Source organism: Oncorhynchus tshawytscha, linkage group LG13, assembly GCF_018296145.1.
Source record: "Oncorhynchus tshawytscha isolate Ot180627B linkage group LG13, Otsh_v2.0, whole genome shotgun sequence".
In the NCBI taxonomy this organism is placed as follows: domain Eukaryota; kingdom Metazoa; phylum Chordata; class Actinopteri; order Salmoniformes; family Salmonidae; genus Oncorhynchus; species Oncorhynchus tshawytscha.
In genome coordinates this window covers 78826630-78838942 of record NC_056441.1, presented here as the reverse complement: position 1 = coordinate 78838942, position 12313 = coordinate 78826630, and the positions used below count along the sequence as shown (strand labels likewise).

Below are 12313 nucleotides of genomic sequence, written 5' to 3'. Positions count from 1 at the left end.
CAAAAGGTTCCTTAACAGCTCCTACCCCCAAGCCATAAGAGTCCTGCTGCTGCTAATCTCTGTTTATTATCTATGTATATTCACTTTAACTCTACCTACATGTACATATTACCTCAATTACCTCGACTAACCTGTGCCCACGCACATTGACTGTACCGGTAACCCCTGTATATAGCCTCGCTATTGTTATTTACTGCTGCTCTTTAACTGTTTTACTTCTCAAATTTTTTTTACTTAACACTTATTTTTCTTAAAACTATATTGTTGGTTAGGGACTCGTAAGTAAGCATTTCACTGTAAGGTCTGCTACACCTGTTGTATTCGGCGCATTTGATTTGAAGCACAGTGGTGGCAGCATCAGGCTGTGGGGATGTATTTCAGCAGCAGGGACTGGGAGACTAGTCAGGATTAAGGGGAAGATAAACAGAGCAAAGTACAGAGTGATCCTTGATGAAAACCTGCTCCAGAGCGCTTAGGAGCTCAGACTGAGGCGAAGGTTCCCCTACCAACAGGACAATGACCCTTAGCACACAGCCAAGGCAATGCAGGAGTGGCTTTGGGACAAGTCTCTGAATGTCCTTGAGTGGCCCAGTCAGAGCCCAGACTTGAACACGATCGAAAATCTCTGAGGAGACCTGAAAATAGCTGTGCATTGATGCTCCCCATCCAACCTGACAGAGCTTGAGAGTATCAGCAGAGAAGAATTGGAGAAACTCCCCAAATACAGCTGTGCCAAGCTTGTAGCGTCATACCCAAGAAGACTCGAGGATGTAATTGCTGCTTAAGGTGCTTCAACAAAGTACTGAGTAAAGGGTCTGAATACTTTCCGAAGGCATTTTAGATCCCTGTCCCTGATCTGACTATTAAAGGTCAACTGCCCCTTAGAACCAACTTGTCTAGTTTTAAATGGCTTCTGTGTCATCGATATGAGAATTAAACAGTCATTGTCGTGTCAAAATTGACTACAATGTGTAAATAGGGCAGTTTTGGTCATAAAGTCAGAGTTCGGTAAATGACTGCATCATGACTTACTTGAGGGTTTGGTTTGGATGACAATTATGTCAACAATTTATGCCCCCTTTTGCCTAATAATAGGTGGTGACACTGTGTTTCCTTGGAAAAGACTGGGCGAGTTTGCTTTGCATAGCCCCGATGCTCCTTAGGGGGACCAACGGATTGGTTGAAAATGAGCAAACCCTGCACACCCGGGGCACCGGGTCACGCAAAACAAACTTCCCCACTGAAACCTCTGCTCCAGACAAGACGTGTGGTTAGAACCTGTCTTTGCTGGAGAAATAGCTACTCTAGTGAAAATGGGCTTCCATAAAGTTCAACAATATAATGGATTCGACAGGTTTCTACCGTCAAACCTGAAACTGGTGTGTTGTTGGTAAGTAGCTAAGTTTTGTTTATAGCTAGCTAGCTACATGCTACATGTCATTATCATCCGCTCTGATACGAGTCTATGATACTGTGATGAAACTAGCTGAATACATAGCCTCTTCTTAATGTGTGAAGAAGAAGTTTTGTATTGCTAACGTTGCACCTGACGACAGGTTTGATCCTTGCTAGCTAACATTTGACCTTATTATAACCCTTTTTTGACAGACTCCTCCTGATGCAAACATAAATACACAAAGACACACTCTCTGACACTAATGACACACTCACTAATGACACACTCACTAATGACACACTCACTAATGACACACTCACTAATGACAGACTTAGATTCAGATTGCTGCAGGAACACAATGGTGTCCTTTCCACTGCCTGGGTATATAGTGTTAATGCCACAGTAACACAGTGTGTGTGTGTGTGTCAGGGAAAGGCCAACCTGGTCACCTGTGATACAAGCCAGTATTCAATGTCCATCCATATCTGAGGACGTTGGGAGATGATGTAGAAACTGGCCACTAGGGGCAACATTTAGCGCTCTTACCCTAAAGTAGGTATTGGTTTTGCTAAGGCGTTGTCGACGGAGATGGCGGATTGCAAGTTCGAATCCAGCGATATAAAGTTGTTTTTGATATTTCTGTTTAAGCCTATCCCAAACATTAACCCTTACCTTAACGATTCTGAGTTAATGCCTAACATTAAGATTTCAGAGTTAATGCCTAATATTAACCCAGCCTCAAAAATTCAGAGTTAATGCCAAAATGTAACCTGAAACACTTAGACATTTGACGTTTGGAACAATTTTGAAATTTGACGTTAGAGAAACATGAATAAACGTCTAATTCTGACGTGAGACTGTGAGAGCTAGTTGGGAAAGGCAGGTGGTTGTGTTATTCCACCTGAGGTGTGTGTGTTTCTGCTAACTCAGTCAGAATTGACCTGCTCTACACTTCACACGGCTTTTTGATTCATCACCGTGGTTACCCAACCACCGCCAACAGAGAGACACGGGTGACGCACAGAGACACATTTCATCTGCAATAACTGTATTTTTCTCTGTGTGTGTGCGCGTGCGTGTGCTTGTGTGTGTGTGTGTGTGTGTGCGCGCGTGCGTGTGTGCGCGAGCTAGTGCGCGCGTGCATGTGTGTGCGCGTGCGTGTGTGTGTGCGCGTGCGTGTGTGAAAGGGGCCCAACCAAGCTAAAATGGTCAACCCCAGGCCCAACTAAGGTCCCTTAAAACAGTGGACTAATATTGTATTCTCAAAGACAGGAAAGCAGAAAGGGTTATGTAGTGACACTCATATATCTGCCTGAGAGGGGAACCCTGTGAGAGAACGCCAGCCGAGTGGGAGGGAGGAGAGAAAGATAAAAGCGAGGGAGTGATCGGGAGAGAGGAAGATAGAGAGATGTAGTGATGCTCGAGTTCTGACTGCGGAGAGGAGCTCCTGGTACTGTACAAAAAAGAGTGTGCGTGTGTGTGTGTGTGTGTGTGTGTGTGTGTGTGTGTGCGCATGCAGGGGACAGCCACAGCAGATAAAAGCCACTAGAGAGGATCACAGATGATTTGGGGAGATTTTTAGTCTGTGTGTGCACATGTCCATGTCTTTAGATGATGTTTTGTGTGGGCTATAACAGTGGAACAGACTTGCAGGGTAATGCTCTTTCAGAAGAGGATATGTAAACATAAACTGGTGTATTTCATAATCATCTGTCCAGATGACCACAGTAAGCCCTGGATGTTTCCCTCTGAAAACCACTGCAACACCATAGCCATCCAATTCAAATCTCCGTACGGAGCAGAAACAACTACAGGAAAACACACACACACACCTACTAAATTGTGTACATTTGTGTTGGAATTCTCAATGTTAGCTGATCTTGTGCAGATTCATTATACAGCAATCATGCAATGATATGGTATATGTAATTTCCTAGGCTCTGTAACGTATGCTCCCTGCATGCTAATCTTTCAACTCAACGCATGGTAAAAAACCAATAGCTTGGAAAGACGATTCATTCTGCAAAGTAGCAGACCTTAAGGTATATTTTCAACTTATTGCAATCAAAAAGATCTAAATGTCCAACTAATATCACTAGGTGATGTACAGATAACACAGTGCTACTAGAAGACAGAAACCTGACCTGAAGACTCCCTGAACACAGTCAGTGCTACTAGAAGACAGAAACCTGACCTGAAGACTCCCTGAACACAGTCAGTGCTACTAGAAGACAGAAATCTGACCTGAAGACTCCCTGAACACAGTCAGTGCTACTAGAAGACAGAAACCTGACCTGAAGACTCCCTGAACACAGTCAGTGCTACTAGAAGACAGAAATCTGACCTGAAGACTCCCTGAACACAGTCAGTGCTACTAGAAGACAGAAACCTGACCTGAAGACTCCCTGAACACAGTCAGTGCTACTAGAAGACAGAAACCTGACATGAAGACTCCCTGAACACAGTCAGTGCTACTAGAGGACAGAAACCTGACCTGTAAAGACTCCCTGAACACAGTCAGTGCTACTAGAAGACAGAAACCTGACATGAAGACTCCCTGAACACAGTCAGTGCTACTAGAGGACAGAAACCTGACCTGAAGACTCCCTGAACACAGTCAGTGCTACTAGAAAACAGAAACCTGACCTGTAAAGACTCCCTGAACACAGTCAGTGCTACTAGAAGACAGAAACCTGACCTGAAGACTCCCTGAACACAGTCAGTGCTACTAGAAGACAGAAACCTGACCTGAAGACTCCCTGAACACAGTCAGTGCTACTAGAAGACAGAAACCTGACCTGTAAAGACTCCCTGAACACAGTCAGTGCTACTAGAAGACAGAAACCTGACCTGAAGACTCCCTGAACACAGTCAGTGCTACTAGAAGACAGAAACCTGACCTGAAGACTCCCTGAACACAGTCAGTGCTACTAGAAGACAGAAACCTGACCTGAAAAGACTCCATGAACACAGTCAGTGCTACTAGAAGACAGAAACCTGACCTGTAAAGACTCCCTGAACACAGTCAGTGCTACTAAAAGACAGAAACCTGACCTGTAAAGACTCCCTGAACACAGTCAGTGCTACTAAAAGACAGAAACCTGACCTGAAAAGACTCCATGAACACAGTCAGTGCTACTAGAAGACAGAAACCTGACCTGTAAAGACTCCCTGAACACAGTCAGTGCTACTAGAAGACAGAAACCTGACCTGAAGACTCCCTGAACACAGTCAGTGCTACTAGAAGACAGAAACCTGACCTGAAGACTCCCTGAACACAGTCAGTGCTATTAGAAGACAGAAACCTGACCTGAAGACTCCCTGAACACAGTCAGTGCTACTAGAAGACAGAAACCTGACCTGAAGACTCCCTGAACACAGTCAGTGCTACTAAAAGACAGAAACCTGACCTGAAAAGACTCCATGAACACAGTCAGTGCTACTAGAAGACAGAAACCTGACCTGTAAAGACTCCCTGAACACAGTCAGTGCTACTAGAAGACAGAAACCTGACATGAAGACTCCCTGAACACAGTCAGTGCTACTAGAAGACAGAAACCTGACATGAAGACTCCCTGAACACAGTCAGTGCTACTAGAGGACAGAAACCTGACCTGAAGACTCCCTGAACACAGTCAGTGCTACTAGAAGACAGAAACCTGACCTGTAAAGACTCCCTGAACACAGTCAGTGCTACTAGAAGACAGAAACCTGACCTGTAAAGACTCCATGAACACAGTCAGTGCTACTAGAAGACAGAAACCTGACCTGAAGACTCCCTGAACACAGTCAGTGCTACTAGAAGACAGAAACCTGACCTGAAGACTCCCTGAACACAGTCAGTGCTACTAGAAGACAGAAACCTGACATGAAGACTCCCTGAACACAGTCAGTGCTACTAGAAGACAGAAACCTGACCTGTAAAGACTCCCTGAACACAGTCAGTGCTACTAGAAGACAGAAACCTGACCTGTAAAGGCTCCCTGAACACAGTCAGTGCTACTAGAAGACAGAAACCTGACCTGAAGACTCCCTGAACACAGTCAGTTAAAAGCATTCAAATGAGTTCAGCTGGGACAAATCGGTCTCCAGAGGACAACTAACCTACAGAAATAGTCTGGTAGAAAAGGACAGACAAATCCAAGAAGAACTAGGAAACAACACAGACTTTTAAAGCTATAACCCAGAGGAACATAACTAATTTAGGAGAAAATGACAGGAACATTGTAAAGAAATATAGCAGTGTGTGTAGCTTGCTGACAGAGGAGACTGTAGATAGAGGATAGAGAGAGCAGTGTGTGTAGCTTGCTGACAGAGGAGACTGTAGATAGAGGATGGAGAGAGCAGTGTGTGTAGCTTGCTGACAGAGGAGACTGTAGATAGAGGATGGAGAGAGCAGTGTGTGTAGCTTGCTGACAGAGGAGACTGTAGATAGAGGATGGAGAGAGCAGTGTGTATAGCTTGCTGACAGAGGAGACTATAGATAGAGGATAGAGAGAGCAGTGTGTGTAGCTTGCTGACAGAGGAGACTGTAGATAGAGGATAGAGAGAGCAGTGTGTGTAGCTTGCTGACAGAGGAGACTGTAGATAGAGGATGGAGAGAGCAGTGTGTGTAGCTTGCTGACAGAGGAGACTGTAGATAGAGGATAGAGAGAGCAGTGTGTGTAGCTTGCTGACAGAGGAGACTGTAGATAGAGGATAGAGAGAGCAGTGTGTGTAGCTTGCTGACAGAGGAGACTGTAGATAGAGAGAGCAGTGTGTGTAGCTTGCTGACAGAGGAGACTGTAGATAGAGGATAGAGAGAGCAGTGTGTGTAGCTTGCTGACAGAGGAGACTGTAGATAGAGGATGGAGAGAGCAGTGTGTGTAGCTTGCAGACAGAGGAGACTGTAGATAGAGGATAGAGAGAGCAGTGTGTATAGCTTGCTGACAGAGGAGACTATAGATAGAGGATAGAGAGAGCAGTGTGTGTAGCTTGCTGACAGAGGAGACTGTAGATAGAGGATAGAGAGAGCAGTGTGTGTAGCTTGCTGACAGAGGAGACTGTAGATAGAGGATGGAGAGAGCAGTGTGTGTAGCTTGCTGACAGAGGAGACTGTAGATAGAGGATAGAGAGAGCAGTGTGTGTAGCTTGCTGACAGAGGAGACTGTAGATAGAGGATAGAGAGAGCAGTGTGTGTAGCTTGCTGACAGAGGAGACTGTAGATAGAGAGAGCAGTGTGTGTAGCTTGCTGACAGAGGAGTGTGTGTAGCTTGCTGACTCCTCTGTCAGCTTGTACTTCCGGCGCCGACAGAGATGGCCGCCTCGCTTCGCGTTCCTAGGAAACTATGCAGTTTTTTGTTTTTTTACGTGTTATTTCTTACACTAGTACCCCAGGTCATCTTAGGTTTCTTTACATACAGCCGAGAAGAACTACTGAATATAAGATCAGCGTCAACTCACCATCAGTACGACCAAGAATATGTTTTTCGCGATGCGGATCCTGTGTTCTGCCTTACAACCAGTGTAACCGAGTGGATCACATGCAGCGACCAAAAAAAAAAAAAACGACTCAGAAAAAGAGGGAAACGAAGCGGTCTTCTGGTCAGACTCCGGAGACGGGCACATCGTGCACCACTCCCTAGCATTCTTCTTGCCAATGTCCAGTCTCTTGACAACAAGGTTGATGAAATCCGAGCAAGGGTAGCATTCCAGAGGGACATCAGAGACTGTAACGTTCTTTGCTTCACGGAAACATGGCTCACTGGAGAGACGCAATCCGAAGCGGTGCAGCCAGTGGGTTTCTCCACGCATCGCGCCGACAGAAACAAACATCTTTCTGGTAAGAAGACGGGCGGGGGCGTATGTCTTATGGCCAACGTGACATGGTGTGATGAAAGAAACATACAGGAACTCAAATCCTTCTGTTCACCTGATTTAGAATTCCTCACAATCAAATGTAGACCGCATTATCTACCAAGAGAATTCTCTTCGATTATAATCACAGCCGTATATATCCCCCAAGCAGACACATCGATGGCTCTGAACGAACTTTATTTAACTCTCTGCAAACTGGAAACAATTTATCCGGAGGCTGCATTCATTGTAGCTGGGGATTTTAACAAGGCTAATCTGAAAACAAGACTCCCTAAATTTTATCAGCATATCGATTGCGCAACCAGGGGTGGAAAGACCCTGGATCATTGTTACTCTAACTTCCGCGACGCATATAAGGCCCTGCCCCGCCCCCTTTCGGAAAAGCTGACCACGACTCCATTTTGTTGATCCCTGCCTACAGACAGAAACTAAAACAAGAAGCTCCCACGCTGAGGTCTGTCCAACGCTGGTCCGACCAAGCTGACTCCACACTCCAAGACTGCTTCCATCACGTGGACTGGGAGATGTTTCGTATTGCGTCAGACAACAACATTGACGAATACGCTGATACGGTGTGCGAGTTCATTAGAACGTGCGTTGAAGATGTCGTTCCCATAGCAACGATTAAAACATTCCCTAACCAGAAACCGTGGATTGATGGCAGCATTCGTGTGAAACTGAAGGCACGAACCACTGCTTTTAATCAGGGCAAGGTGTCTGGTAACATGACTGAATACAAACAGTGCAGCTATTCCCTCCGCAAGGCTATCAAACAAGCTAAGCGCCAGTACAGAGACAAAGTAGAATCTCAATTCAACGGCTCAGACACAAGAGGTATGTGGCAGGGTCTACAGTCAATCACGGACTACAGGAAGAAACCCAGCCCAGTCACGGACCAGGATGTCTTGCTCCCAGGCAGACTAAATAACTTTTTGCCCGCTTTGAGGACAATACAGTGCCACTGACACGGCCTGCAACGGAAACATGCGGTCTCTCCTTCACTGCAGCCGAAGTGAGTAAGACATTTAAACGTGTTAACCCTCGCAAGGCTGCAGGCCCAGACGGCATCCCCAGCCGCGCCCTCAGAGCATGCGCAGACCAGCTGGCCGGTGTGTTTACGGACATATTCAATCAATCCCTATACCAGTCTGCTGTTCCCACATGCTTCAAGAGGGCCACCATTGTTCCTGTTCCCAAGAAAGCTAAGGTAACTGAGCTAAACGACTACCGCCCGTAGCACTCACATCCGTCATCATGAAGTGCTTTGAGAGACTAGTCAAGGACCATATCACCTCCACCCTACCTGACACCCTTGACCCACTCCAATTTGCTTACCGCCCAAATAGGTCCACAGACGATGCAATCTCAACCACACTGCACACTGCCCTAACCCATCTGGACAAGAGGAATACCTATGTGAGAATGCTGTTCATCGACTACAGCTCGGCATTCAACACCATAGTACCCTCCAAGCTCGTCATCAAGCTCGAGACCCTGGGTCTCGACCCCGCCCTGTGCAACTGGGTACTGGACTTCCTGACGGGCCGCCCCCAGGTGGTGAGGGTAGGCAACAACATCTCCTCCCCGCTGATCCTCAACACTGGGGCCCCACAAGGGTGCGTTCTGAGCCCTCTCCTGTACTCCCTGTTCACCCACGACTGCGTGGCCATGCACGCCTCCAACTCAATCATCAAGTTTGCGGACGACACAACAGTGGTAGGCTTGATTACCAACAACGACGAGACGGCCTACAGGGAGGAGGTGAGGGCCCTCGGAGTGTGGTGTCAGGAAAATAACCTCACACTCAACGTCAACAAAACTAAGGAGATGATTGTGGACTTCAGGAAACAGCAGAGGGAACACCCCCATCCACATCGATGGAACAGTAGTGGAGAGGGGAGCAAGTTTTAAGTTCCTCGGCATACACATCACAGACAAACTGAATTGGTCCACTCACACAGACAGCATCGTGAGGAAGGCGCAGCAGCGCCTCTTCAACCTCAGGAGGCTGAAGAAATTCGGCTTGTCACCAAAAGCACTCACAAACTTCTACAGATGCACAATCGAGAGCATCCTGGCGGGCTGTATCACCGCCTGGTATGGCAACTGCACCGCCCTCAACCGTAAGGCTCTCCAGAGGGTAGTGAGGTCTGCACAACGCATCACCGGGGGCAAACTACCTGCCCTCCAGGACACCTACACCACCCGATGCTACAGGAAGGCCATAAAGATCATCAAGGACATCAACCACCCGAGCCACTGCCTGTTCACCCCGCTGCCATCCAGAAGGCGAGGTCAGTACAGGTGCATCAAATCTGGGACCGAGAGACTGAAAAACAGCTTCTATCTCAAGGCCATCAGACTGTTAAACAGCCACCACTAACATTGAGTGGCTACTGCCAACACACTGTCAATGACACTGACTCTACTCCAGCCACTTTAATCATGGGAATTGATGGGAAATTATGTAAATATATCACTAGCCACTTTAAACAATGCTACCTTATATAATGTTACTTACCCTACATTGTTCATCTCATATGCATACGTTGATACTGTACTCTATATCATCGACTGCATCCTTATGTAATACATGTATCACTAGCCACTTTAACTATGCCACTTGGTTTACATACTTATCTCATATGTATATACTGTACTCGATATCATCTACTGTATCTTGCCTATGCTGCTCTGTACCATCACTCATTCATATATCCTTATGTACATATTCTTTATCCCCTTACACTGTGTATGACAGTAGTTTTTTTTGGAATTGTTAGTTAGATTACTTACTCGTTATTACTGCATTGTCGGAACTAGAAGCACAAGCATTTCGCTACACTCGCATTAACATCTGCTAACCATGTGTATGTGACAAATAAAATTTGATTTGATTTGATTTGATTTGATTTGAGGAGACTGTAGATAGAGGATAGAGAGAGCAGTGTGTGTAGCTTGCTGACAGAGGAGACTGTAGATAGAGGATAGAGAGAGCAGTGTGTGTAGCTTGCTGACAGAGGAGACTGTAGATAGAGGATAGAGAGAGCAGTGTGTGTAGCTTGCTGACAGAGGAGACTGTAGATAGAGGATGTTATACAACAGGACCATTTTAGCCTCTTTTTCTGATGCGCCCACACACACACGTAGACACAGACAGTACATAAATACCTTCTCCTTGGTGCCTGACTGGGAGCAGTCTGGTCGGGTGCGGATGGTGAAGGGGGAGGCCAGGCGCAGCAGTATGGCCTGGAAGGTGGGCTGGATCCTGGGGGAGATGATCTCAAAACAGTCCCTGAAGGAGAGGGTCCGGTGAGGCTCGATCCGTGCCTGCCTCCTCAGACCTTCCCCTAGCTGAAGCAGCTCCATGCTGGGGCCCAGCACCAGGTGGAAGGGGAAGGCCCTGCAGAATGTTGCTGGACCAATGCGCAGGTCAGTGGGGGAGAGGGAGAGGGGCGGGAGGGTCTGCTTGGGGGTCTCAGTTGGAAGAGTGACAGAGGAGGGTGGGATGGAGGAAGGGGAGGGTGAGGTTTCTCTGATGAGGAAGGAGAGGCAGACGGGGGCAGACGGGGAAGGAGAGGGGGTCGGTGTAGGGGTGGAGTCTCCTCCTGAGTGTTCTGCGTCCTCATTGGGCGACAAGGGCGCTAGGGGAGGGGCTTCCTTCACCACAACTTGGGAGTGGAAGATTCGGCGTGCGACGGCTCGGATCAGACCAGGCATAGCCAATCCCACGACAGGGGCGGGGTTAAAGCAATGGAGGAGGAGAAGCTTTCCTTCCACCCTCTCCCTTCCTCTTCCTCTCTCCTCCTCGTGAGGGTCTTTGCATTGAAAGGAGGGGCTCTCTGAGGAGGCACGGCGTCCGGTCGAGGTTCTGATGTGTTCTAAGATGGCGTCAAAGCCGTTAAAGAAGTCCTGCAGGTTCCCTCCCACCGCTCTTAGAACTCGCTCGTTCTCCTCGAAACACAGACCGAAGAACTCCTCCCCGAAACGCTCCCTCAGCTCACAGAACTGCACACCTAGAACACAGCACCAGCAGAACATCAGGATAACACAATCACAACCTCAGGACAACACAACAACAACCTCAGGACAACACAACAACAACCTCAGGACACCGTAATGACAACACAACATCAAAGTAAACGAACACAGCTGGAGTGCCATGGCTGGGCCGTAGGGAGTTATTTACTGTGAAGGACAAGCAGAGCAGAACGCTGATCTAGAGTCAGCTTTAGAGCACACACACACACACACACACACACACACACACACAGTTGCTGTTTTTCTGACTGATCAGTCAACCCTGATGCATAACAAACAGAGAGAACACAACAGGCTGGACAACACACAAAAAACGACAAACCACACACAGGTGGGTTAGGTAATGAGGGTATGGTGAGGAGCATGCTGACATTTACAGGCATGTCACGGCTGAGACAGCGATGGAGAGAGGGAGGTTGAGAGAAATGGAGAGAGGGAGGTAGACAGATGGTGAGAGGGAGGTAGAGAGGTAGAGAGATGGAGGTAGACAGATGGTGGGAGGAAGGTAGAGAGGTAGAGAGATGGAGGTAGAGAGAAATGGGGGGAGGGAGAGAGATGGAGGGAGGTAGATGGAGGGAGGGAGGTAGAGAGATGGAGGGAGGTAGATGGAGGGAGGGAGGTAGAGAGATGGAGGGAGGGAGGTAGATGGAGGGAGGAGGTAGAGAGATGGAGGGAGGGAGGTAGATGGAGGGAGGAGGTAGAGAGATGGAGGGAGGTAGATGGAGGGAGGAGGTAGAGAGATGGAGGGAGGGAGGTAGATGGAGGGAGGAGGTAGAGAGATGGAGGGAGGGAGGTAGATGGAGGGAGGAGTTAGAGAGATGGAGGGAGGTAGATGGAGGGAGGAGGTAGAGAGATGGAGGGAGGGAGGTAGATGGAGATGATGGAGGGAGGTAGAGAGATGGAGGGAGGTAGATGGAGATGATGGAGGGAGGTAGAACACTGAGGAACAGGTTGTGCTTTAACCTAATAACCATCAGTACTTCAGCACAAGACAGAAGGATGGAGGGGGGAGGAGAGAAA

General features: G+C 47.6%; 1 protein-coding gene across 1 annotated transcript in view; it reads right to left on the bottom strand.

The window, feature by feature from the left end:
* Positions 1 to 12313, bottom strand: part of LOC112265698 (guanylate cyclase soluble subunit alpha-2-like) — an 83858-nt gene that overhangs the window by 59450 nt on the left and 12095 nt on the right. Inside the window, exon 4 of the mRNA XM_024443246.2 lies at positions 10424 to 11268. Within this exon, the coding sequence (XP_024299014.2) occupies positions 10424 to 11268 (845 nt within the window). The remainder of the gene's footprint in view (positions 1 to 10423; positions 11269 to 12313) is intronic.